Source organism: Embiotoca jacksoni, unplaced genomic scaffold (assembly GCF_022577435.1).
Source record: "Embiotoca jacksoni isolate LCO1_2020_lvr unplaced genomic scaffold, fEmbJac1.0.p SCAF_43, whole genome shotgun sequence".
In the NCBI taxonomy this organism is placed as follows: domain Eukaryota; kingdom Metazoa; phylum Chordata; class Actinopteri; family Embiotocidae; genus Embiotoca; species Embiotoca jacksoni.
The window spans coordinates 377,319-402,104 of record NW_027185396.1 but is presented as its reverse complement, the minus strand read 5'-3'; the positions used below and the strand labels follow the sequence as shown (position 1 = coordinate 402,104).

General features: G+C 40.4%; 3 protein-coding genes across 3 annotated transcripts in view; all 3 read right to left on the bottom strand.

Annotated features, from left to right (window-relative positions):
- Positions 1-3,333: 3,333 nt before the first annotated feature.
- On the bottom strand, positions 3,334-15,080 carry LOC138210169 (probable glutamate receptor). Its single transcript, XM_069169150.1, has 10 exons — positions 14,984-15,080; positions 14,748-14,823; positions 12,300-12,331; positions 9,916-10,095; positions 9,206-9,429; positions 7,201-7,298; positions 6,077-6,294; positions 5,756-5,975; positions 3,924-4,174; positions 3,334-3,845 (listed from the first exon to the last, which is right to left on the bottom strand). The coding sequence occupies exons 2-10, from the start codon at positions 14,809-14,811 to the stop codon at positions 3,747-3,749; spliced, it is 1,386 nt and encodes a 461-aa protein (XP_069025251.1). The 5' UTR covers positions 14,812-14,823; positions 14,984-15,080; the 3' UTR covers positions 3,334-3,746.
- A 1,835-nt stretch (positions 15,081-16,915) lies between these two features.
- On the bottom strand, positions 16,916-19,577 carry LOC138210139 (1-phosphatidylinositol 4,5-bisphosphate phosphodiesterase eta-2-like). The gene has a single exon (XM_069169096.1). The coding sequence runs from the start codon at positions 19,475-19,477 to the stop codon at positions 18,101-18,103; it is 1,377 nt and encodes a 458-aa protein (XP_069025197.1). The 5' UTR covers positions 19,478-19,577; the 3' UTR covers positions 16,916-18,100.
- Positions 19,578-19,641: 64 nt separating this feature from the next.
- The window catches only part of plch2a (phospholipase C, eta 2a), a 99,345-nt gene continuing 94,200 nt past the window's right edge, over positions 19,642-24,786 (bottom strand). Inside the window, exons 22-23 of the mRNA XM_069169097.1 lie at positions 22,617-22,640; positions 19,642-19,731 (exon numbers count right to left, since the gene is read on the bottom strand). Of these exons, the coding sequence (XP_069025198.1) occupies positions 22,627-22,640 (14 nt within the window). The 3' untranslated portion in view covers positions 19,642-19,731; positions 22,617-22,626. The remainder of the gene's footprint in view (positions 19,732-22,616; positions 22,641-24,786) is intronic.

The window sequence follows — 24,786 nt, the reverse complement described above, 5'->3', positions numbered from 1 at the left end:
AGTTTTACACGAGATTCCGTTTTCATCAACTTCAAAATGCCTGTCACATTAATGCAAAGGCAGCCGATAAGAACACCTAACGCACATCTAAATGTGGTTGTAATGCCTCATTTTTTCCAGATCTAATCCAGGTGCCTTACGGAGACACTGAAGTTAGAAAAAAAATGGTTTGAAGTTTAAAGCCAAACAATCTAATGGATATGAAAGTTGCTAAACTTTATTTTTATGCCTTTTTCTGCAGATTATTAATAATTTTGAAAGACCTCAGAAAAAAATCAGAAAAACATTTACTGCCTTTGTTGAACAAAGGTCCTCCGGTTTCTTTTACAGCTCTTGTTTGTAACAAGGAACTAGTGCAAAGAATAAATCATGAAACAAACATACTAAATGCTTGACCACATAAAATCACAGAGGCCACTCTGTTAAGACAGACTACATAACTTCTAGGTGGTTAGCATTTAGAAAGAACAAGTTTTATTAAACTCCCCTTAATTGCTCAACGTAAGATTTAATTTTGTCTTGTAACAAATTCAGTTATTTCGATTTTGAAACATCAAAACGGATTTTTAAATTCTATGAAAAATGAAAAAGTGAGTAAATTTGATTTAGATTGCTTATCTATCTGACCAACCATTGCTAGAGTGAAGTCATATCAGTTTGGTTTTCTTATGCATCTGCATCGGCGATAGTCTGTGGCTGAAAGCAAAATGTCCGTCTGTATCATTCTCGTGAACACTGTTTCAGGAAAACTGAGGAAATCTCGTCAAATTTGGCTTAAACATTCATTTTTTTTTTGTTTTAATTGCATATTTCTATGATCATATTTTATCGTAAGGTAGGAAGGTCTGATTCTGGTCTTTTCTCAATGTTGACCAAATTATGCTGCATTTTGGCTTTTGAAGGGCAGTTTCGGTCACCACTTTAAAGTCTCACATAAAGAGAAACTCCATATGAAATACATTTTTTGAGAATCTTACACACACTCAAAGTTACTTATTAAAAGGCTGAAGTCTGCTACTAGTGGTGTTAGATTCCAAAGATCCCAATAGTGACACACGGCACCATGTATGCAAACTCTGCATGTTGCTGGCCAGGACCGGCCTTAAGCATCTCGGGGCACATTTCAAAGGCTAGCATGGGACCCTACCCACTATCACTATACCAACATTGACAGGGGCGACCGGTGCTTATATATTTCTTGGACTCCTCCCCTCCCCCATTGCACAGCATGCCCCAGTCCTTTGTGACCTATAAGAATAAAGCAACCAAGGTAAATACAATAGATGTTATCATGTGATTCGAGAACATATATTCATTTTTTGGTAAAACAAGTCGTTTTGGAATATTTCAACAAATACAAATTCAGATTGCCTAAATAAAATAACTTTTGACTCAAAGCTAAAAAGTGTACAAGGTGAGACGGTGGATATGTAGGCCTAACTGACAACATGGGCAATAATTATGCAAAACCCCTGCAAGTCTCACTGAGATACATCAGAAGGCATAGATTGTCAATACACATCAAATGGTATTTTACCAGTGTAGGAGAAGCAGATGATGAAAACCTATAATGAAGAATCAACAGAATGTAAAAATGTCCACATGGCCCCCTACCAAACCATATGCATAAGGCGTTTTCAGACCAAACAGTTCTAAGGACTCTCTTGAGGGACCCAGAAAGTTTCCTCCAGAACTAAATAGGTTCGAAGGCCTTTTTCTGTTTGCATATAAACCGCCAGCAGGAACTGTTAAATGACAGCACTGCTGGAGCGACACTCCGGTACCTTTTTCTCTAATTGAGGAAATACAGTTTTCAGTTTACTTAAACCGGTTGAAATTCATGTACATATTTTACCTGTTTGAAGATCCAAAGCATGTTTCATTCAGCGTGTTGTGCCTAAAGTCAGACGATCACACTTTACATGAAAAATCCGCAACAACCTCTGGAGCTTCAAATAGCAGTACACCACTGCGTAGCAGCACGTCATTTTTTTATTTCTCTTTGTGGTATCGAAGTCACACTGTATTTCCTTTGATGTGTATCGGCTTAATGAAGCCAGGACATTTGTTGTCGGCCCATTTCTTAGTATTCTGTGCCTCCAATTGAAACTCTCCTCTGCTCTTTTAAAATGCTTTATTCGTAGCTGTAGTTTACCTGCTGACTGTTTACACAGTGTTTTAAACCCGGCGGTTGTCTATGCTCCAGTGTGTGTCACCACAGTTTCTATTGCAACAGGGGAGAGTATCTAGGCAGACGTAGGGGCTACAAGAGCCCCCCAAAGCGTAGTTATAGGAACGAAAAACATTCTAAGGACCCAGATCTGAGCAGCTGATGGACCAACAGTAAAGTCCAGGCTTTGTTTCCTTGTTTGTTTTCATGTTTCTTTCCCTTTCTGTAAAGAAAAACCTTCAGAGGGAATTTGAAGCTATCACACTTTTGATACATCAGCAGACATTTTCTGAATCTTCCCGTGGAAACACGATTCACAAGGTACTGGAGGAATTTTTAAAGTTATTGGACATTAGTTCTTGTAACTTTTGGATGGAGCATCTGATGATTTTTGTCCAGAGCTCATGGCCCTGAAGTGGAATAAGCAGTAAACCAATTGGACGTAAGTGTTCCTCTTAAGTGTAACAGTGCTTCATAGGCTTCCCTGCCCAGATAGAGATAAAGTTCTGCAGGTAAGATGGAACGGATGGTCACGACTGAAAGAAGTGAAAATGATCTTATTTAAATTTTAAGCCTCATTCTTTCTTCTTCAGGCATTTGGGGCACTGAAATAAGATGAAAACACAACGACACATCACTTTAACACTTAGCAAACAGTTTGATATTTGTAGTTGTGTTTGTGTCGACCTGATGAATGGACGTTGTTATTTGTTCAATATTTGATGTTTTCGGTCTCCACTCACTCCTGAGAAAAATATCAGACTCTTTAGCCGCTGAATACTCACTATGTCTGCTGCTATTGTACGATGGTTTATAAAAGCTGGTTTATTGAGTGGATGTTGCATCCACGAACCCAAAACAGTGAGCTCCATACTGCTTGAAAGCTTTGAAGAACGAAGATGAACTGCAGATTTGGTAATAATTGATCTATAGAGTCATCCCTACAAACACTGCAACTCACAATACCCAGCTTTAGACAAGAAATTCCAAAGGATCTTTTTACTACTTTTATGAAAAACACCTCGTAGTTTGCATTTCAGGAACTCTTGATTGTGTTTTTTGTAATGTTTTCTCTAATTACATGTCTTGTTAATATTTTTGATCTTTTAACATGTAATGAGCAACTAATTTCCACCATGAACAACAAAGGCGTATACAAGATGGCAGTTGGGATATTGGGAGATTTATTTGGAATGTACAAATTTGAAACTGTTATATGACTATTAAACCTCAAGAAGAAATATACATATATTAGTTGTGAATGGCACATGGACATGTGATAAGATACAACAAGAATGAAAAGCAAACAAAACACAATGATTAGTATTTGCATTTAGAAGTTCTACTTCCATTGGTTGGTTGCTAAATGTGCTGCTGCTGCTGCTGCTGCTGCTGCTAGATGTTCCATGTGGTCACTGAGCTTCTCTGGATGAATACAAAACACACTGACCAACAATACATGACATTTACTATGGACATATAGAAAGCTAGTGCATTTGATAAACAGGACAGAAGCTCTTGGCTTAATCTCATCTCTGACACTATCTATTCAAATGCTGACTTTTAAACCTGTCCGTTAGGCTTTGCTTTTGTCCGAACTGTCTGGCTCTGCAGTCTCCCCTCCGCTGCCAAACCTCCGATTCAGCTCTGATGTCAACACCAAGCAGCATGATTTCTGTTAAAGAACAGAAGTAAATGGTAAAGAATAAAAGCACTCCATAGAGGGACTACACCATGTGATACTCTGCCCTACCTTGCCATCCTTAGCTTGGTTACGGGCCTTGGATAAGAGCTCCAGCAGGGACAGCAGGAGCCCGACGCCCAATCCCAGGCCTAGGAGGAGGAAGAGGCCTCGCAGCTCATGGGGTTGAAGGCCCTCGGTCATGTTGGACCTGTCGGTGCTCATGCAGCTGCTGGTCCACCACTTTTCCCGTAGGTACGTTAACGCACCGGACTCACTAAGCTGGAGGATGGCAATGGTTAGGTTTTTCACCAACGGAGAGCCTGGTGGGGCATAAAGAAGTGATGGGTTAGAAACCACAAGCAGCTGAAACCAACAAGCTGCTGCCATAGTAGCCTCCACTCATGGTTGCAGGCTTTCCATCAGGTGCTGCTGAAGGGAGTTGTTCCTAGTCAGTAGCAAGAACATTAGTGATGTTCAACACTGATGTTGGCGGATAACGTCTGGCTGGTAGTCGTAGTAGTAGTAGTGTTTCAGTTCAACTCTCATGTTGTGGAGGTTGAGTACAAACCAGACCCAATTTCACTTCGTGTATATATGGGTCTGTTCACCCTCCATAGGGAAATGTTCGCAGTTGTTCCATCCTACTAGGTGTAGACCTCCCGTTAATTTGAGCCAATCAGCATTCGCTAAAACCGTCCGATACTCTGCCACCGCTGCAGCATTTTTTAAATTGTTTTAATGAACTCCAGCAGCCTGACGAGGTGCCGAGCGTTTATTCCTCACTGAACTCTGAACGTTCCGTGCTTTTTTTCGGGCGGAACAAACGCAGTTAACCACCGACAGTGGTTGCTGATTGGTCCGCCCTTCAGAGCGGCTGTGCAAACGCTAATAGGAGGCGAGTTACCGGACGGTTATGACAGCGAAGAGAACTGAAGCTGTGAGCGACAGTCAGCGCAGCCAGGTGAGGGGTTGAGGTCTTTTACAAGCAAAGTGGAAATAACAATTCTTTATGGAGCTGGCTTTATGCATCGTAGAGCTGCCATGCTCAAACAGTGGAGGGACTAACACAAACTGTCAGATGGACTCTTCCACAAGGAAAGAACTCATTGACTCTTTTATTTAATTTATTGATTAACTGTACTCCAGTTCAGTTGTGTATGTGGGCTAAATCTTGACCCGCTTCAGCAGGTGGTCCTAAAAAAAGCTCCACCTACTTTAAAGCATCATCTAATCTCGAACACAACTGCTACATTGCAAACTAACTTCCGGAAGTGGAAAAGCAGCTTTGGAAGCTCATTGTTGTATAAAATATGGAGATATTAAAACCATTAATTTTTGTAGTAAAGAGGCCAAGTTCAAACCACAAAAAACAACCCCCGACCAAAAGAATGTGGATGGGGTGACATCGCTGCCCATGTACTTTTGGTGGTGTTTTGTATTTCATCTTAAAAGCAGACTATAATGGATGAGGACACTGTCAATTATTCTGAATTGCTCCAACTTAAAAACTCATGTTCCAAAGCCCCTTTAAAAATGTGAGTTAACTGAACTTTAATGAAACTAACCATCAATAAGTTCAATAAACGTATGATTTTAAGTCGATATCATCATAACACTGATGATTGTTAGTGTCAGATGTGCTTACCATTTACATATCAATTATTATGAAAAACCCACTAAATTATAATAATAATAGTAATATTGTTATTTCAGACACACAGCAATAATGCGTTATATCAGTTTTTTACAATACAAAAAGAAAGGTCTCAGAAGCCGTTGAACTCTTCAACAGTGCAACAGTTCACTAATATGCTAATCATGTTTGTTTTGCTCACTAAATTGGCCTTGCAAAAACCAGCATACTTTCCCAGAAAACATCCGGTTAGATGCTGTCAACTCACCCAGAGGTGCCGCGATGCTGTAGGCTCTCATTGAGATGACTTCCTGTGAGCGGGTCAGTTTACAGTAGCGAGCCACTGCCAAGTCCAAGGACACTGCTTCGCCAATAAAGGCAAAGTTTCCCTCCTGGGCGCGGCGAACACCTTCCTCCATGCTGGATACGAAGCTTTTCTTACGCTCCATGTGCTGATAGATACGCCGGTACACGGGGTTGTGGGAATTCTGGGAAAGAAAACGACGAAAAATGAACATTTACATCAACCTACCCCAGATGATAATAATTAAGCAGCTGTAATGACTTTGAACCCTAATCAGGATTGTACCTTGAAGAAGTGCATGGTGGATCCGGCGTCAACGGTGCCATAATCGATCACGTCCTGATTTGCGAGTTCCTCGAAGCTCTTGATGGAAATGTGTTTGTTGTTCGAGTGCAAGATGGAGTTGAAGTTGCCAAAGTAGCAGGCGAGTAGCAGGACGGCAAACACCCACCAGATGGCACTGACTACACGTCCAGACAGGGCTTTAGGGTGAGGACCAGCACCTGAGAGGACAAAGACAGCGGGCAGGTTGCTGCAGCTGCACAACAGAGTAACCAGTAAACAGCGGCAGTTTGGCTGAGATTATTGATTTAAAGACATAGTTCACTGCTGATGACCAGCACCTTGAATCTTGTTACAGGATTTAAAATGGAAACAAGCGGACTAAAGAAGGGAATGTATGATTTATCAAGTTTATCAAAGCTTTAAAACATTGTTGACTGTATGTGCATCACTAAATTATAACCCTAACCCATTTTAAGATGGTTCTAAAGCGGTATTGCTGTCAAAAAAAAAAACATATCAACAAAGTGTTTGTTCAAGAGAAAAAAAATAATACAATATTAAAAAGCAGATGAAATGATTGGAAGGGTGTAGAAAAAAATTGCTTTGACTTGACTGTGACTGTACTTAAACCATTAGTTTAGTTATCCTTATTCTTTGAGCCACCAAACTCAACATTTACTGCATTGCTCGGTTTTGCATTTTTTAAAGAGCATTTCAGATGTCTGTCGGGCTTTAAAGAGTTTTGCATGGGAACATTGTACAACATAATACACAACAATGTGTATAGTTATTTGAGAACAAGTAACAAATAGATTTGGAATAATCTGATGACTGGAGGACTAATTTAATTTAGTATTTCCCAGTCGGTCCTCTAGTGACTCATCATTATTGACTATATAGTCATGGATTATAAATTATTAGAGAAGGACTGAACAACACATCAACTATCTGGTCGTTCTTAATTTGTTCCTTCCTTGTTCTTAGGTACTATTCAGCCCTTTTGTGTCATATTCGATAGTGTTGCAGTGTATTTATTCTGAGAGAGAGTGTTGTGAGAAACCCAAGAGGTGCAAGAGGTGTGTCTTTCTATGCCTGCAGTTCAGTTTAGCTGACTGCTGCGTTACCTTGCAGGGTGAGAGCTCCTGTGATGTACCAGAAGCTGTGCAGCAAAGTGAAGCTGTGTTCATCTGTGTCTGGCTCACTCCATTCAGTAGGACTGATCCTGCACAACAATGAAAAGGCTTCATGAGCAGCGATGTTGAAGATGCATTTATATTAGACTGCTTACTAAAATCAAATATGTCATGTATCAGCACACATCTGTGGAGTTACTGACAAGGTACACATTAGTCAACACTTCTTATTATAATTCAAATAAGTCATGAGTCACAACAGCAGAGCAGTTTTAAACATACATGTTGTAACCAAGCGGCAACCTCCGGCACTGAAAAATAAAGCCAACCTGAGTGAGTCAATCCCCATAGAGCCTGATGTTAGAATGCCCAACTTCACAGCAGTAAATACAATGCTAACAGCCCGGTATGAAAAAGGGTTTGGTCTCTATAGTTTATTTCCCCGCTCAGGACAACCATACAGGAGGTCAATATTTATATAGCGCCACCATTTAAATTATATTAAGGCTTAAAGTTTTAGTCAGCCAGAGCCACTCAGACAGACATTCTCCACGGCACAGGCTTCAGTTATCAGGCTTTTTATTATTAGTCTCATCTCCACCCACGCACCACCTCTTTACCCATGTTGGGATGTTGGGATTAGTCAGGAATTAAGTGGAAGTCAGTCACTGCCAAGAAACGCACACACACTTACATGAGATGATATTTCCACTGATATAATGTAGAGTGAGTTTAGAAACACAGATTATTACTGTGTCTTAGAGGACAGATGCATTTATGTCTGTGAACACATCTGGCTAGAATTTGCCTCAAACCTCATGCAGAAAGGTTACAGCAGTCAGATTTCACTCCATCTTCAATGTTTGAAAGTTGTTCTTTTGAATCTCTTTGTTATCTTTTGATTGACTTACCATCAAAGAGTCGTACGGCATACAAGGTGTCTGTGTGTGTGTGTGTGTGTGTGTGTGTGTGTGTGTGTGTGTGTGTGTGTGTGCAAGAATCAATCATGTTGCTCTGATGTCATCCAAGTGCAATTGCAACCCCACAGTGTATTGCAGAATAGTGATACAAGTATGCAACAATATCAGTGACATATTTAACACAATAAAAAGCCTCTTCCTGCAGGTTTGGCTCGATTTAACTTGAGTATGACCGCAGACAGAAAAGGCAGTAAGGTAAAACCAGCTTTGTTACTAAATAGTTCATTTGGTGATGCTGTCTGCGGTAAAAAAAAAAAAGAATTCATGATCTAAAGGCCAAGTGATGCTTTTCCTCTCTGGACTTCGTACACAAAATCTGCGACAGTGTGGACCGTATGTATCGCAAGTCTGAAAAAATACTCATGTAGCAGAAGAAACATAATGGGTGTTTGTTTTTTGGGGAGTTTGTGCCACAACATTGCCATTCTACACCTTTCTAACTCATCTATCTAAGAGAACGAGGACGCACAGATGGTGTTAAACTCTGGGCATTGTAAAGCGATAGTGAGCATTACATTCAGCACTAAAAACAATAGTGTAGGTCTGTTTGTAAGTGAAGCAGTCTTTAGAGGACCCTTGTTTTGTATGTTTTCCACTAATGATGCCCAAACACTGTGAAATTCCTAATTCTTCAGAAAATCCTGCGCTGTGTCCTGCTGCTGTGCTCGGGACGGGAAGGCAACAAACTCTGACTCGCGTCTACGTAGAAGACTGGCACGTACTCAATAGTCAGCACACACCAACACAGAGACCATGAATTGTAATTATCCATCTAAAAACTTTCGGTTGTTTGTTAACTTGAAAAACTTGTAGTCACTACCAGCTCAGTGGCGTCAACTTCAAACTGACACATTCATTAAGTGGCAAGACAGCAGAAAAAATATTTTACAGAGTAAATTTAAAATGTTTTGATCAGAGATGATATAGAAAACACAACCTCTTTGTGCCCAGGAGCTGCAACCCTGTTTCCACTGCAGAAAAAAGAGTGGCTGTGACATTTTGATGGATGTACTTACCTGCCCACCAGGAAAATGCAGAGACCCGTTAGCAGGAAAGCAATGAGGACACCGACCCACATATCGATGGAGAAGGGTGACAGCAGGCTGAAGGTGCTCTCTTCAAAGGCCACGTCTTTGCTCAGGATGAAGCCGATTCCTGTTTGCATGAAGGGGGTGCTCATGTCCACAAACTGCTCTCTGACCGCAGTGAGGGTCAGCGGGGCCAAAGCCAGGTCAGCCTCCTGATGGAGGGTACAGGCCATATACAGGTGATGCAGTACAACTGACTGCACATTTTTCCATTTGCATGCAAAATACTATATAAACTACGTTTGACTCCAAGAATTTGGTCATTGTCAGGACAAATGGTTTCAAAGTATTGACACCATCATGGAGCTAAAACTATAATACTAAAACAAGCATCTGGTGGAAGTTTATCCAGACATAAGGGACATCTGGAAACAAAACTTAGGAAAAAAGATGTAAAGCAACAGGGAAACTCAGTGTTCAATCATTACATGACTTATTTTTAAAAAGGTTTTACTCCATTTATTAAAGTCATTTATGATACATTTGATTTATATTTGAATACGTTGGGTCTATATACACAGACATGCATTTAAAGCTGAACTAACGCATCCTTGTCATATATAGCCCTGAGGATACCATGGTGATACCATGTGCAGTATATACTCCAACATGCATGTAGTTGAAGGTTTATTACTTACCCCTCTCACGACCTCACCAATCATGCCGTTCCAGTTGCCACTGGATTCCATGGATCCGTATCGGTTGTCCTTCACCAGGTGCAACTTATACTTGAAGCCCAGTTTCTTGGAGAGCTCAGAGATCAGGTCAATGCAGTAGCCCTCCAGCTCTGACCCTCTGCTCATGGTGTACGGATCTTCCTGAGAAAACACAACAAGGAGTGAGGTGATACAATGCTTTGAAGATAAAGGAAAAAAAAACATAACTATATATCTATATCTATTTTGGCTCTAAATTTAACAATATGAGTGTTGGTAATTCTTTGATTTAAGAGGACTTCAAGGATTCAAGGGTTTGAAAGGCACTTTAAAAAGACCAGTGCAATGTGTGCCGTGTGCGCTCGTGTGTCATGGTAACAGTAAATAGAATTCTGCTTTTTATACTTTAAAACTATTTTTAAAAAAATGTCTGTTGCCATGTTGGATATCAATACCCATTTGTTTGGAACTGGAGGTCCGCTCATATTAAATGTTGCTAATATTCCCATTGCACAGATAAACCGTGTGCACAAAACTACAGTACAAACTACAGTAAACCATAACATTTTGTTATATTGTCGCCTTATACTAAAATCATTTACAATATTTTTTTCCTTCCATAAATCTGGGTTCAATGATTTGATGACAAAGCTAAAAGTGCTTTTTTTTTTTCCAAATTTCACCAATTTATTTAAAAGGAAAATTTTTAATATTACATTCACATCAGTATTCAGGCGCTTGACTCAGTGCTTAAAACCCCATTCCCAAAAAAGTTGGAACACTGTGTAAGATGTAAATAAAAACTGAATGCAATGATTTGCAAATCCCATAAACCCATATTTAATTGAAAATAGACCAAAAACAATGTATCAAATGTTGAAATTGAGAAATTATATTGTTCTATGAAAAATATATGCTCAGCTGTAATGCAAGGGATGCAAAGGATTATTGTTAGTAAAAGGCAATAACGACGACAGTTTGTGCAATTATATCGTTGGCAATACGCTAACTTTGAGGATATGCTATCGACTTTATAGTTGGTCAACTGACACTTGAAGCAGATGCCGGGCACTTCATGCTGAGAGGAGAAAGCCTGTTGTTCGGTGCTGTCTGTCTCTATATAAACGTATCTCGTGCACACAAAATGTTATCTAGTGGCCACGATTTAGCATCTCGTGGCCTCGATTTAGTCATTTGTGCGCTCAATTTTTTTTTCTCTCTCTATGGACACTCCATAGTTAAGTTAGCTGTTTATTGTTATGTGGTTTAGATCAGTTAATGGCTAGCTCAGTCAGTTTGTCATAGCAGGTGTTGCTGACCGTGTTTGGACAATTCCAAATGGATGATTAGTTCAACTAATGACAACATAAACTGTACCAAAACACATTTTAAATGACATATATATGGCTTGGCTGTGGCTTTTTCACGCTATTAGGTCCTGCTAAAAACAGATAAACAAGCTATAATCTAAACTATATATCCAATTGCCATTTGTTTCTACCCACTACTGGATCCATGCAATCTAACTTTACAATCATCAATTAGAAAAAACTAAAGAAACCTACTAATTAACGGCAAGGCAAGAATATGTAAATTTGAACAAACTGCCTAAACTCTGAGAGCTGATATTACAGACATCTGTGACCCATCAGAATCTGTGACCTGTCCGAATATTTGGTGTCTTCAAAGGGGGTCATGTTTACAGTGAGAAGAGTCAATATACGCCCCCCTCATATGGGGCGGTGCCTGGGTGCTACAGTAACTCACTATCACCTCCCACTGTACAAAGTGGTATTACAACATGGGATTATATTTTTACAAATTTAACCTATAATGCTTCCTTTAAGTTCATTTTGATTTGATTAAATTCTTCATTCTATTTTATTTTATTTTATACTTCAGAGTAAGTGTGTTATTTATTTGTTATTTGTTTTTCATATTGACTGCAATATTTTCAAATATTTTTTTCAAAATAAATGACAACAACTATCATCTCTTTTGTTTCTCTGTTGTACTGGTAATACGGTGTAACTATGAATTTTGCGTACTTTTCGACAGTGTAGGTGTAGCTAAAGGAACATACTTTCAAAATTTTGCATTACATACTTACATTCTGAAATAATACATTATTGCATGTGACAAATATCAGAGGTATAAACTGTAATGATTATTTATGAAGAAGAATTTGGGTAAAATGTGAATATTTGCTTTCGGTAGTTCTTCCAAATCCTCCTCCAAAGTCTGTCTAACTAAGAGGTTTGTTTACATCTTGTCTGAGCTAATGGCCAAACTACAAAAAGGAGCTTTCTTGTATTCTGGACTCTATTTCACAGCTGCACCTGGAGAAATGCAAAAACAAAGAATACCTTTATAGTGGTGATGGATAACTCCTTGGCATCTAGGATAGAAACAAAAGAACAAACACAATAATCAGTGTTTGATTCCTTTAATGAAGCAATTCAACTTAATTAAGCATGAGCTCCAGCACAAAATGAGAGGATTTAGTTTAAGCCAGTTCTGTGGCTGATTAGTGGTTTGGTTTCAGGACTTCAAACTTATGTACAAATCAGCTCCTGAAAGCCGAACGAAGCATATTGTTGGCTCCAGTCTCCTTCACGTGTTTTTCTCTCAACCACAGCAGTAAATAAGCCAAACAGCCATTGAAGGACAACCACGGTCTTGTTATTGGTTGTTTTTCAGTAGAGCTGAGAAAGTTGGTCTGTAGTGAAGAGAGCAAGGAACAACAAGAGGGGTAACTGGGCCCCTGCGAGGGGATCAAAGTGAGGACCCGTTCTTGAGGATGTTATTCACCGTCCTACTTCAACCCCCTCCTTCACCATGTAATCAGAGCAGGGGAGGGAGCCCCAGCCCATCCAGTCTGTCAGTACTCATGACACCCACAGTTGTTTTCTATTTGCTGTAACTGTAACCAATGGCATTCGCAGCATGTCCAGCGGGACCTAACATGCCCTGCCAGGGTTGGTCAGAGTCAGGCTTGGGGACGAGCGGAGGTGCCAGGGGTGCAAGTTCTTCATAATTGCATGCCATAACAAAAGCTGGCCTGGTTGGGTCATATAAAACCCATGACACCCTGTCAGCTTCCTCCAGAGAAGATGGCAGGACCTCGGATCTGCGGAGATGCCTGTCATTTCCCTGCCTGCCTGCGGAGTCCTCCCCAAACACGGTTAATTGATTTATCACAGTTCTTTTTGGATCACAGCGAGGCGGTTGCCCCTCCACTGGTGAGAAATGGGATTCAGAGGGTACTCCCTCTGTGCTTTGATAGGACTCCAGCAGTCGAGCCGGGCCAGCGGGGAGAGAGCCTAATGTGAGGAGTGATTTGGGAGCGTGACCCTGTCTCAATAGTCAGCCAGAGCCTGCTGGCAAAGGGCTGGGCTTTAACGCTGTAGACAGTTTACAGAGGCAAGACTGCTCTGGGACAGGACATTTTCTCACTGCCTAAGTAATTGGGCGGAGGCTGTAAACCATGAGAATGTAAATTGACCGACTGGCATACATGTTTGCCACAGACAGAATTTGGTCAAAGAATGGATTAAAACTGAAATATAAATTAGTAATGTGGAGGTTGTACTTGCCAGCAAAATGCTAGAAGCCTATTTCAAAATGGTGAGTCTCTTTTGTTTTTAAATAAAAAAATGTAAAGTAAAAAAAACTCTGGCCTTCAATAGAATTTGGATTAGCGGGGATCCCTTCACCTCAAAAATGTATTTCCCTCACCAGAACAATTTTATGATTCTACAAAACCTTGTGTAAAATGATTGGCAGTAATTGTTTAATGTCTCATGCAAGTGTTCTTTCCTTCTACATGATCTCAATAAAAAAAAAAAAACATTTTGGCGAAAATGTTTGATTATTAATGATGACCTATGAGCTATACAGCTAAAACATTTAAGATTACCTTAGGATGGATTTTGTGCTTTTAAACAAGTGAAACTGGCACAAAACATTGGACATGGTTGTATTTAAAAGATGATACATAGACTACATACAAAGCTCAGAAAATAGTAGACCAAAACGTCTTGAAGAAGCATTCTCCTTATTTGTAAAGTTTTTATGAAAATCAATTTTGAAATATCAGTTGAATTTTTTTTTTCATTTACATCTTGTTATGGGATCTCAAAGATTGGTGGATATTGGAGCACGCCATTTATAATTATGTTTTATGTAACCATCTTAGTGCTTGATCATTCTAATTCAAGAATATAAATTGGAAACTAAAATATGGGAATATTGTTCTCAGGCTCTGTCCACTGACATCCAACTCACTGTGCTCTACTTCCAACAAAAGTAGTCTGCAGATCCACGATTTCAAGCCAAATCCTCTCCAGTTCATTGGGAGTAATGATTGCACTATTACACGTGGGTAAATATAGTTCTCAGCAGGGATCGCTTTGCATGGTCTGGGAGGAACAACAGCACCCGCAGCAATGTGGTGACAGTCCAAATAGTTTCTTTATAATTTTTGAGATCTCTTTAGCAAAGACAACATTGAATATTGCAGCAAAAGATAAGGTGTTAAACCCCGACAGAGGAGAGATTAAGTTGTAACATGAAGAAAATCATTGCAAAAGTGCAAAAGGGTAAAGTCTGTAATATAACGCTGTGTTCTGCAACAAAAAGATGAATCATGACAACCCTATGTGTAATTTCACTATAGTTACAATTCTGGCCTCCGGTCAGGGACTACAGGTGGAAAATAATCCAAATCTGGTGCAATAAATGTACTGTCCATTGGTCCTTTTAGATAAACTGTGTGCAAAGCGTTGCAGGTAAATTGCACACACTCGTCTTACCTGCAGTGACGACCCATGCAGTCAGGGCTGCTACACACAAGACCAAAGCCCTGCAGATTTTCATGTTGCCACAACACTAAAAGAAAAGAACAAGATAACATTTGAGTTCTTTAGAAATAATTATTGACACCAATAATCTCAATCTCAATTTCTGAATTTTACATATAACATTTACAGTACCTGCAAGGATTATGTTTGAATATGTTAGGTTAGCTATAGAACAAGAATATCCTTACCTTCAAAATAATGTGTGAGAATTCACAAGAAGTCTTGTAAGTGGGCAGTGGGAAGGACTGTGTGAAGCAGAATGTGGTGTGGGTTTATATGGTCAGCACGAGGAGGGAGGAGGTAGGAACTCAGAGGGGGATAACTGTCATGATTGTTGACCAGAATCAAGTCTGAAGAAAGATTATATCAAATTACTGGAGCCAGATGTATTTTTCGAATGTCAAATTGTTAAAATGTTTACACTTGTAAGAATAAATACATGCGTACGTACAATACATGCTCACACTTGTATGAATAAATACATTTGGGGTAAGCCATGTTTCTCCAACTATTCCAACTGAAAACAGCAAATAAACTGATCTGAATGATTACAGTATACTGCTGTCTAAGTGAGAGTTGTATTTTGTCGGTTTGATTTTAACCCATTACTTCTAGACTTTAGTGTAACTGTTACCACATGTTTTAAATTGTTACATAACAGGATTTTTTTTTTTTTAAACAAAGGAAGTGGGTGGGGTTGAAGGTTTGGAGTTTGGCAGGTTGGGGTTGGGTGGTGGTGCAATGAGCGTACAGATGGATGAATTGGCAGTCACAAGAGAGTCAGTGGAAGAGATTTCTGTTTTGGAGCACATTTTCTCTCACTCCATTCGATGACTGACACCTCAGCATAAATTATATCTCTCCTGTAAAACAGCAACTGCGAGAACATCTGATGGTCACTGAAAGACACAGAGAAAACCGCATGCAGAAGGTTTTGCAATTTGAGGTCAGGGTGCAATTTATACCTTGTTTGACATCTGTTAAAACTCCTCCAAGCCCCTAAAGTTAAAACCCTAACCCCAAAAGGGTAGGTTTCATAATCTATAGTAATTACAAGTAAAATTCCTGAAGGTCAATCATTTGTTTTAGGACTATTCATACAACACAAACCAAATTAGTTTACTTGCACAAAACCTTTAAAAACCGGCAATGATTTCATCTTGAAAGGAGGGACTGCATTCACTGTATGAGACAAAAACATTTTCTCAGGCCTGAAGTGCTCGACAAGCCCTAGAGGTTTCAGTTGAGAGGCCAAGATGTGCCAAATTGTCTGGATAAATACGGCTTTAAAAGGGACTCCTTGGAATCCTAATGAAGCTGTCTTTTGTGTTTGTTAGCTGGCTGGAGCAGAGTCTGTGGCATTAAAATGAGCATGTCGCGCTTCACAAAGTCTAACAGAGAGGCCTGGCAGTGCCTGACAGCTCACCAGAGGTGGCTGTCAGCTTTGGAAACCACAGACTTGACAATGGACAAACCTTTGACGGACAAACCGCCGTCCTAAGAAAGCATGGAGCGACTGCAGGGTTTCTTAAGTTTCCAAAGTCCCAGACATTGTTGTCCACAACAAAGTATTTGTCAAGTGCAGACTTGATCAGTACTCCAGGGGTCAAAGGTAGCTGATACCAACGATTTTCATTAGATTCCTTAAAGGTATGCATGAATCCATAACACAAGTTACTAACTAGTATCATCAGTACCAATTATATAATTTTTTTTATATAGGTTTCAGTGGAAGTTGCATGTTGTTTTAAGGGATCAATTTTTTTTGTCTTTTGAAAAGATCTGATAAAAATATGTTTTTCTCTCCTTCATTGACTGGTTGAGCTTGTCATTAGATTTCAGTCTTTCTCCTGGAACATTCTCTTTTCCCGCAGGGGTTCTCGGGGTTTCTTTTGCAAGAGAAGTTGAAAGAGGAGATGGCTGGTAAACACAGACCCAAGCAGAGTCCATAATTACAGCAGCAAGCAAACCCTGCCAAAACCAAGGTTAAAGGCTTTTACATGTCAGTTTAAATATGGCTCAGTTTTACTGTTTTTTTAACGACTTGTCTTTGTCTCTGAACCAATAAAGCTGCAAATGGATTGAGTGCAATTTAAATGAGACAGCTGGAAAATGTTCAGTAATATTCATTTGGGATTTATTCAGGTCATAAATACACAATGTTTCAATTCAATATTGTCCCTAAATTTTGCACAAAGAACTGCCATGGCAGGCCAAACAATACAGCAGTTCGACAAATAAACGTGTTTCGATACAGATCATTCTCGTCCTATTTTAGTACCTTGGACCAATGAGAACACAGGGTTACAGACATGATGGTCTTCTGACCACCATGAGACAATCTAAAAAAAAGAGATTTGGAATATAACAAATCTTCATATAAAAACTCCTTGTAAAATAAAGCATAGCCGTGGGATAAACATTACAGTGCATAAAAGTCATGCAGAGAAGACAAAGGGGCTAAACTTGGGATGGAGTAGTCTACCACTGCTTCAAAATACAGGATCTTAGTGCTATGGCATGCCACAGATCCGGAAGTCAGCAAAATATTGGCAGGTTAGTCAAATTACAATGTAATCACTACACAAAGAATACAAAAAATTAGGCCCTTTAATCCAGCATTGTAGGAATGAAGTTTTTTCCCATTATTTTTCAGCAAAGACAGACAAGCCTCAGCTTTAGCATCAAACTGTAAATTATCTTCAATATGATACCACGCCATGATCTTTAAAATATTGCTAGTGGATGGATAGGCCAAAAATAACGACTTGACATAAAGCATCTAATTTTCAACACGATTAAAGTATATCATTACAGTTCAAGTAAATAAAAACAATGGATTAGTTAAAATCCTGCCCTCTAGTTGTGATCTATTGCTACTGTATGCTTAAGTAATGCTCCAAAAATACTTAAAACTTGAGAGTAGATGATAATTAACGTAAACGACATAAAAACTCCTTGTATTTATCACTAAATACTTCGGGCATTTATCTAACAACTGGTGCAAACAGATGACAGAGCTCTACTAAGAACTGCTTTGAGACAATGTTTTCTGATTGCACAGGTTAAAAAAAATATCTTGCACAACTTTAAAATGTAGATACATTGTTCAGAAATTACTAATTCAGTGGAACACAATTTTCTCTGAGATTTTTAAATAATCTGTATTGTGAATCAGTTTTCTGTAAGATATTCTGCAAGATATACAATTTTTTTCTTAAAAAGATTTTGTACTGGGGAAAAACTGGACTGTGTTCCAAGTGAGTAGCTGTGTCTCTCACGCTCAATTTCAAGTCAGCTGGTTCCTAGAGTTTGAGCATGAAAAAGACTTCACTGTTTTCAGTGTTTGGGGAAGACTGGGACTGGATTGGGGAGGGGGATCCAAGGGGGGTTAGCTGACTCAGCAGGTCAAGGCTGCTGCAGGGACTCCGGGCCACGCAACACGCCCCTTCGGGGTTCCCCCGCTCCTCTAGGGGGCTTGCATTATTTCCACTGTCAATAATGCCAGTAAGACTAAAGCTTGCACTTCTGGCCTGGAGTAGGCCCTGGAGCCTCTGCCTTTCCTGGGCCTTCTTTGCCCTGTTTGCAATGTACCGCACCCTGCTCTGGCTCCTTGACGACGTCCTTCGCACCAGCGTCTCATCCATGGACTCCTCGTGTGGATTTTTAGGCCTATTTTCTGGGGCGAAGTCGCTCGCAGTCAGGGGCTCCACATCAGTAAGCTTCCGTAGCTTCTCTGTCAGGTCACTGGGTGGCCGAGATTTTTGTGGGCTGCCTTTACGTAACTGGTCCCTGGTTGGCCTAACAATGAAGCTGCGGCTAATGCTTCGGTACTTGCTATCAAAGTTGCAGGAAATGTCATCAGAGGTCAGATCCCCAAGGCTTTTGGACATGGAAGCTGTAACTGTTGGGGTTTTAGCTGCAGTGGATGACCTTCTGGTTGATGACTGCTTGAGTCCTTCCATGTAGAGTCGGCTCCAGGTGTGCCTCCTTTGAGTTAGTGTGCCAGGTGAATCCACTGAAGCTTCCTGGGCTGGCTGCAGTAGGCGGGGTTTAAGCTCATCTTTAGGGCTCTCACTTTGTTGAAGATTGGGGTTTGACTTGCTCTTGCTAACTTGTATGGCATCGTAGGAGACTAATGCCGAGTGACGGCACTTGACCCAGGGAGGACCACAAGTGCTGCTGGCTGTGGGCAGGTTGCTGAGGCTCTTTTTGGCAAGGTTTGGCAGGGAGAGATCGATGACAGTGTCACTTGAAGAGATGCTAGAGGACGAGGACATGCTGTCTCGGCAGCTGCCTGGCTCCAGCCTGCTCCAGAGGCGATCATTCATGGTAGCATCTGTACATACCTCTGGTACGGCTGACTGGGCTGGTCCAGCTAGGGCTACATCCACCTGAACATGGCCCCCGCTTTTTGTTCGTCTTACTGGTGTGTGGGATGGCAGGTGGCTATAAAGTGCTCTCCCGGTCTGGGCATTCTGACATGCAGGGACTGGAGTTCCAGCGCACATTGAAGCAGCAAGAGACTCTGCTTTGTGGTCAGACTGTAACTCTACTGGTTGGTTATTCTTCTGGTTTGGTGTGTGCTCCATGAATGACTGAGGGCCTCTGTGCATCAGAGCGTCTGGACTGCACTGTGACTGTTCAGTTTTCTCAACGGGTGTATCCAGGGGCAATGACATGGTTCTGGAAATGTTATTTGGGTGTCTGCTCACATTAGTAGTACCACGTGCCACTCCATTTGAAGGAACAGACAATGGGGAATTTGCATTTATTGCTGTGTATGGTGAGTGCAGTGGTATATATGACGATTGATGTGAAGACAGACTCTCTTCTAGAGTAGAGGCAGAGAGGATGAAACGGATGCTCCTGGTATCTTCTGGGCTTAGTGCAAGAAATGGAAGAGGGGCAGCTGGTCTCTGCACTGTAGAATAATCTATGACAAGACAAGGAAGACAACAAACAAAAGGTATCATTGTTATTTATGTTTGTGGTCACTGGAAGCCTTTCTATGTAAAACTGTACCAACTTTAAAACTAGGGATGCACTGATCGTGGACGAATTAGTTGGAGCCCTTAACAGCTCGTTAAGACAAACTGTCAGTCCCCCTGAAAAGCCATGAAATGTAAAGCTATATTTTTCATGTATGCCTGTAGCCAAAGCACAGAAAGTCTGAAAATATTTTTTTTTGTTTAATTAGTATCACACGTCTTCAATCTCAAGCTCATTCTGCCTAAAATCCCGTTACTAAAAAAGTCCAAACGCAGTGTATAATGTAAATGAAAACAAAATGTGAGGATTTGTAAAACAGGTAAACCCGTATTTAACTTAATTAATTGGAGAAAAGACCAAATACAACTTATCAAATGCTGAAACGGAGGATTTGTTTTTGTTTCATGAAAAATATATGCTCATTTGTAATTTTATATCAGCAACACGTTTCAAAAAAGTTGGAACAGGGTCATGTTTAACACTTATTTGCATCACTTCTTTTAACAACACTCTGTAAACATTTTGGAACTGAGGTGAGGAGTTTCTTGAGTTTTGAAAGTGAAGTATTGTCCCATTCTTGTCTAAATAAAGGATTTCAGCTTCTCAACATGTAGTCTGAATGGTAACATATGCTGCTCCAAAACCTTTAAACAGCATTCAGCATTAATGGTTCCTTCCCAGATGTGCAAGCTACCCATGCCATGTACACTAATGCATCCTCATCACAGATGCGAGCTTTGAAACTATGCGCTGATAAAAAGCTGAATGGTTCCTCTTCCCTTTAGCTCGGAGGAAACAGCGTCCATGATTTCCAAAAAGAATTTAAAATTTGTATTTGTCAGACCAAAGGACAGTTTTCCACATCACCTCAGTCCATCTTAAATAAGCTAGGGCCTAGGGAAAGCGGCAGTGTTTCTGGATCATGATGATATATGGTTTCTTCTTTGCATGGTGAAGTTTTAACTTGCATTTGTGGATGCAGGGATGAACTGTGTTCACAGATGATAGTTTTCAGAAGTGTTTCTGAGCCCATTCAATGATTTCCACTACAAAATCATGCCTGTCATACTGTCTGAGGGCGCAAAGATCACAACCAGCCAATATTGATTTTTGGCTTGGTCCCTTGTGTCAAGATTTCTCTGGATTCTCTGAATCTTTTAATGATTTTAGGTACCGTATATGATGAAACCCCCAAATTTTGGGCAGTTTTTGGTTGAGAAATGTACACAGTCTTGTTCTATTTGTGCCCAATCATGTTACTGACCTGTTGCTAGTAAACCTTATTAGTTGTGAGAGGTTCCACCAGGTGGTTTTTTTTGCGTTACACAACTTTTCCAGTCTTTTGTTCTCCCTTTCCCAATTTTTTGGAAACATGTTGCTGCGATCAAATTCAATATGGCCATCCATTTTTATAGAAGAAAAGTGTGTTTTTTATTAAATGTCTTTTGTCGGTTACAAATTATTTCAGAAAATTGTGAGTTTCTTTTTTTTTTTCTTTTTTTTTTCGTGAAAGGGCATCAACAAATTCATCCACAACTGTATCTGTTGGTTTGGTATCAGCTTTTATTTTGACCTAAGTAAACATGTGCTTAATGTGACTAATTTACACTAGACTAAATACAGTTTTCTTTCATGTTGTAGCTAATTTTGATGCGTCAAGCTTATGTTTCAGCAGAAACATTTATAGCAATAGGGCTTTCACACCATTTAGCACTCGAGCCCTAATAAATGCATTTTAATGTGAAGGTAGTGGAGGTGTTGCTACTTGAAAACTGATGACAGGGCCACTTTTTCAATCTTTGTTGTAAAAAATAAGAGCTGAACTTTTAGCAGGGGTGTTAAAACACTGGAATGATACATTTAATTCTTGGTATTGGTTCATGAGCAACATGATAGACACACAATTTGAGGGGTCCAGTAAAGAAATGTCAATGGTGGATGTTGATTTTTGAACATCTTATCTTTAAGTTAAGAAGAAATGCGAAGGTTCAGTTGATAAAGAGATTGTGCACAATTAAAAGATTTTTGTTATAATAATGACGCCACTTTAGTGCACAAAACATTAACAAATAAACTGGAGTAATGGTGTAATTGCTGGTTATTAACTGAGCTTTCAACTGCATCTCATGGCCTTTATCAGCAAATGGACAGTTTTGCTACGTACACTTGCTGACAAAAGCTTTGAGATGAGATGCCCGTAAATGCTAAAAAAAAAAAAAAAAAAAAAAAAAAAAAAAAATTGCAAGTGGATAGCTCTAGCAATTTCCTTGGCCACGTACTGTTCCTAATGATAATTCCAGTTTATTACAACTTAATCTTTTTAGCCATACCATCTTTTTGTATACATTATAGTCCCTCTTGAGGCATCAAAACCTTAATAGGACTTCTTGTATAAATAAGGTTCAACTAAGAAATTTGACAAGCAACATGGCGAAGACTTAGAACAGTGTTGGAACACACCGATGCCATCAGGAAAACATACAAGCTATTTAAAAACCTGAATATCAGGAGGATCATCTAAAAACACTATTTCAACGGTAAAAACCCAAGCAATCACACCTGAAACATCCTTAATGCAGATTTGATCATGTGAAAAGGCAATGATGTGAAAAGACAAAGCTAGCATGGTGCTCTCACTACTCACTGATGTCATTTTGAGTTAGTGCAGTTTCGACAATATGTGAAAATGGAGAAGAATATGAATTTCAAAGCCCAGCCAAACCCCCACAGGTGCATCACATATGGGTCATGAGGAAATCAGACTGGTGAGACAGAGAAGACTGATGGGTGAAGGATGCATTACAGGCTGCATGCATTCAGTTAGTTTACCTGGCTGTGGTCATCCCCTCAATTCTGCACTAGGAACAGAGAGAGCGTGCAAACGGGACAGAGAGGAAAATGGAATTTAACCAAACTGGTTAGAGGAAAAGATGAAGAGGTAAAAATGTAGGCAAGGAAACAGCTCCCAGCACAGAGAAAGCATCTTTACAAGGTAGGTTAATGCAAACTGGTATCCAAAATTGACAAGAGAGCAGATATAAAAGCAGTTGTTTTACACTGAGAGTAAGGACAAGAGGTAAATGTGCTACAAAATGATAGTAAGACGTGATAAACCCCTAAGTACAATATGCATCTGCAAGCACCATATGACTTAGCTGATGTCAGCACACATTGACTATTGTAACGAGGCCAGAAACTTCAAATTGAACTCCTTAAACTTAGTTTTCCCCACACCATTCATTTTAATAGTGAAAAAGTATGGCCATCATGTGATAAAGGGAGTTAGTTCGTGTAGAACAGCTGGTGTTGTGCAGGAACTCGACTCCCCCTGGAACATGTCATGTGAGGGACGAAAAGAGGTTGTGTGTGCGTGTGTGTGCGTGCGTGCATGTCTTCACATGGACAGATGTCAGTAAATCTTACAAGAAAAAAAATGATGTAGTCAGTATAAATGCAGACTACAGAACAACAGGAAAAAGGTTGACATCATGATTGTATTTATTGGGGGGGTTAGATGGGCTATATTAAATTGCTTATGTGCAGATACAAAAATATGTAATCATTATCCATTAGTCTGATCATAATATTATAATATGTAATATAATTGGTTCAAGGGATTATGAAATAAACAGTCTGTACCAAATAGTTCGGAACATGGATGCACCCTTAGGATGGATTACTAGCTGTTAGCATGTAAAGTAGACTAAATTGGGGGAAGTTGTATGTGTGCTCTCTTAGTTTTCTGTATGGATGTTGTGTTAGACCATACACATTCAAATGAATCTGTTAAATTGAAACTAATACTATTGATTTTAGGGGAAAAAACTTACCACTTTTCTCATCTGTCAAGCACGTAGGCGGGTAGTATTGGGTAGCATTTTTTAAGGAGAGAAAGCAAGCTTGGAGTCATTTGAAAAATAAGGCTTACATGAAAGGTACAAAAACTACAGTTAAACTCTAAATTGAAAGAGATGGATAGAGGTGTTTGTGTGTGCAGAAGGGGGTGGGGGGTTATACCTGACTAGGGACAACTGGGATGACGAGGTGTCATACTTACAGGTACACAGCAGAGGGAATGGTTTGAAACTAGAGGCTACCAAATATTCGTGGTATTTGCATGTATAGAGGTTAACTGGCGACTACAGTCTAAAGTACATAAAAGGTCCACACGGCTACAACAGATCATCTAGCTGGTTATTTCTACGGCTGCCTCGGATACATCTTACCCGCAAAGAACATCGGCGACTTATGACGCAACTCTTCCATTTTCTGGGCAAACAGGGCGTTCATCTCTCGCTGCAGGGTGCCTACAGCCCTCTTGCGGCTGTCAAGGACAGAACGTGGAGGCAGCATAGGAGGCAACTCCAAACTGCTCAGACTGCCAAAGCTGCCGCAGCTGCTACTGTCACTAAGTGAGAGACCTTCATTTGCACTACCGTTCGTAAACGAGGCGAGTGCTGAGCTGCAAACTGTGCCATAGTTTGGGGGTGTTGCCTGCTGCCAACAGAGGTTGGTCGTGCAGTCTGGTGTGAGGCTTGGGGCTGGTGTAACAGTGTTGGGGGAGTGTCGACGGGGAACACTGCAGGACCGCGAGTTCCTGTGTAATGCGTCAGACTGAGGTCGGATGTGTTGGGCGTCGAGAGTTTGCCTGGCTTTGGATCTGGGGAAAGGGATAGGTCGAAGGAGAGCCTGGGGCGAGTACTGAAACTGGGCCTCCATGCAGGACTTGGGTTTGAGAGGAGAATGCTGTAAGTCTGGCTGGGCAGATAGGGGTTGGGGCTGGAGCTGAGGCTGATGCTGGGGCTGGGGCTGGGGATGGGGCTTGTCAACCAGTTCCAGTAGAACTTGTCTCTTGTTGGTGGAGGAGTTATCATTTCCTTCCTGTGTCTTCCCATTTGTCACTTTCAACTTGCATCCCTGCCTTTCCTCAACCTGAGGCTGATCCTTTCGTTCAGCCTCTGGACTCTCCTGCGAGCCGATCACACACGTGACGCAGTTG

Bases quoted from the DNA above. Each gene is read 5' to 3' on its own strand.
- LOC138210169 (XM_069169150.1), bottom strand. From the start codon at position 14,811: ATGAAAATCTGCAGGGCTTTGGTCTTGTGTGTAGCAGCCCTGACTGCA. The intron at 5,976-6,076 runs GTACAATCCTGA...TTTCTTTCCCAG, and splicing joins CCACCATGCACTTCTTCAAG to AATTCCCACAACCCCGTGTA. The intron at 3,846-3,923 runs GTAGGGCAGAGT...GTTCTTTAACAG, and splicing joins ACCAAGCTAAGGATGGCAAG to AAATCATGCTGCTTGGTGTT.
- LOC138210139 (XM_069169096.1), bottom strand. From the start codon at position 19,477: ATGTCATTGCCCCTGGATACACCCGTTGAGAAAACTGAACAGTCACAG.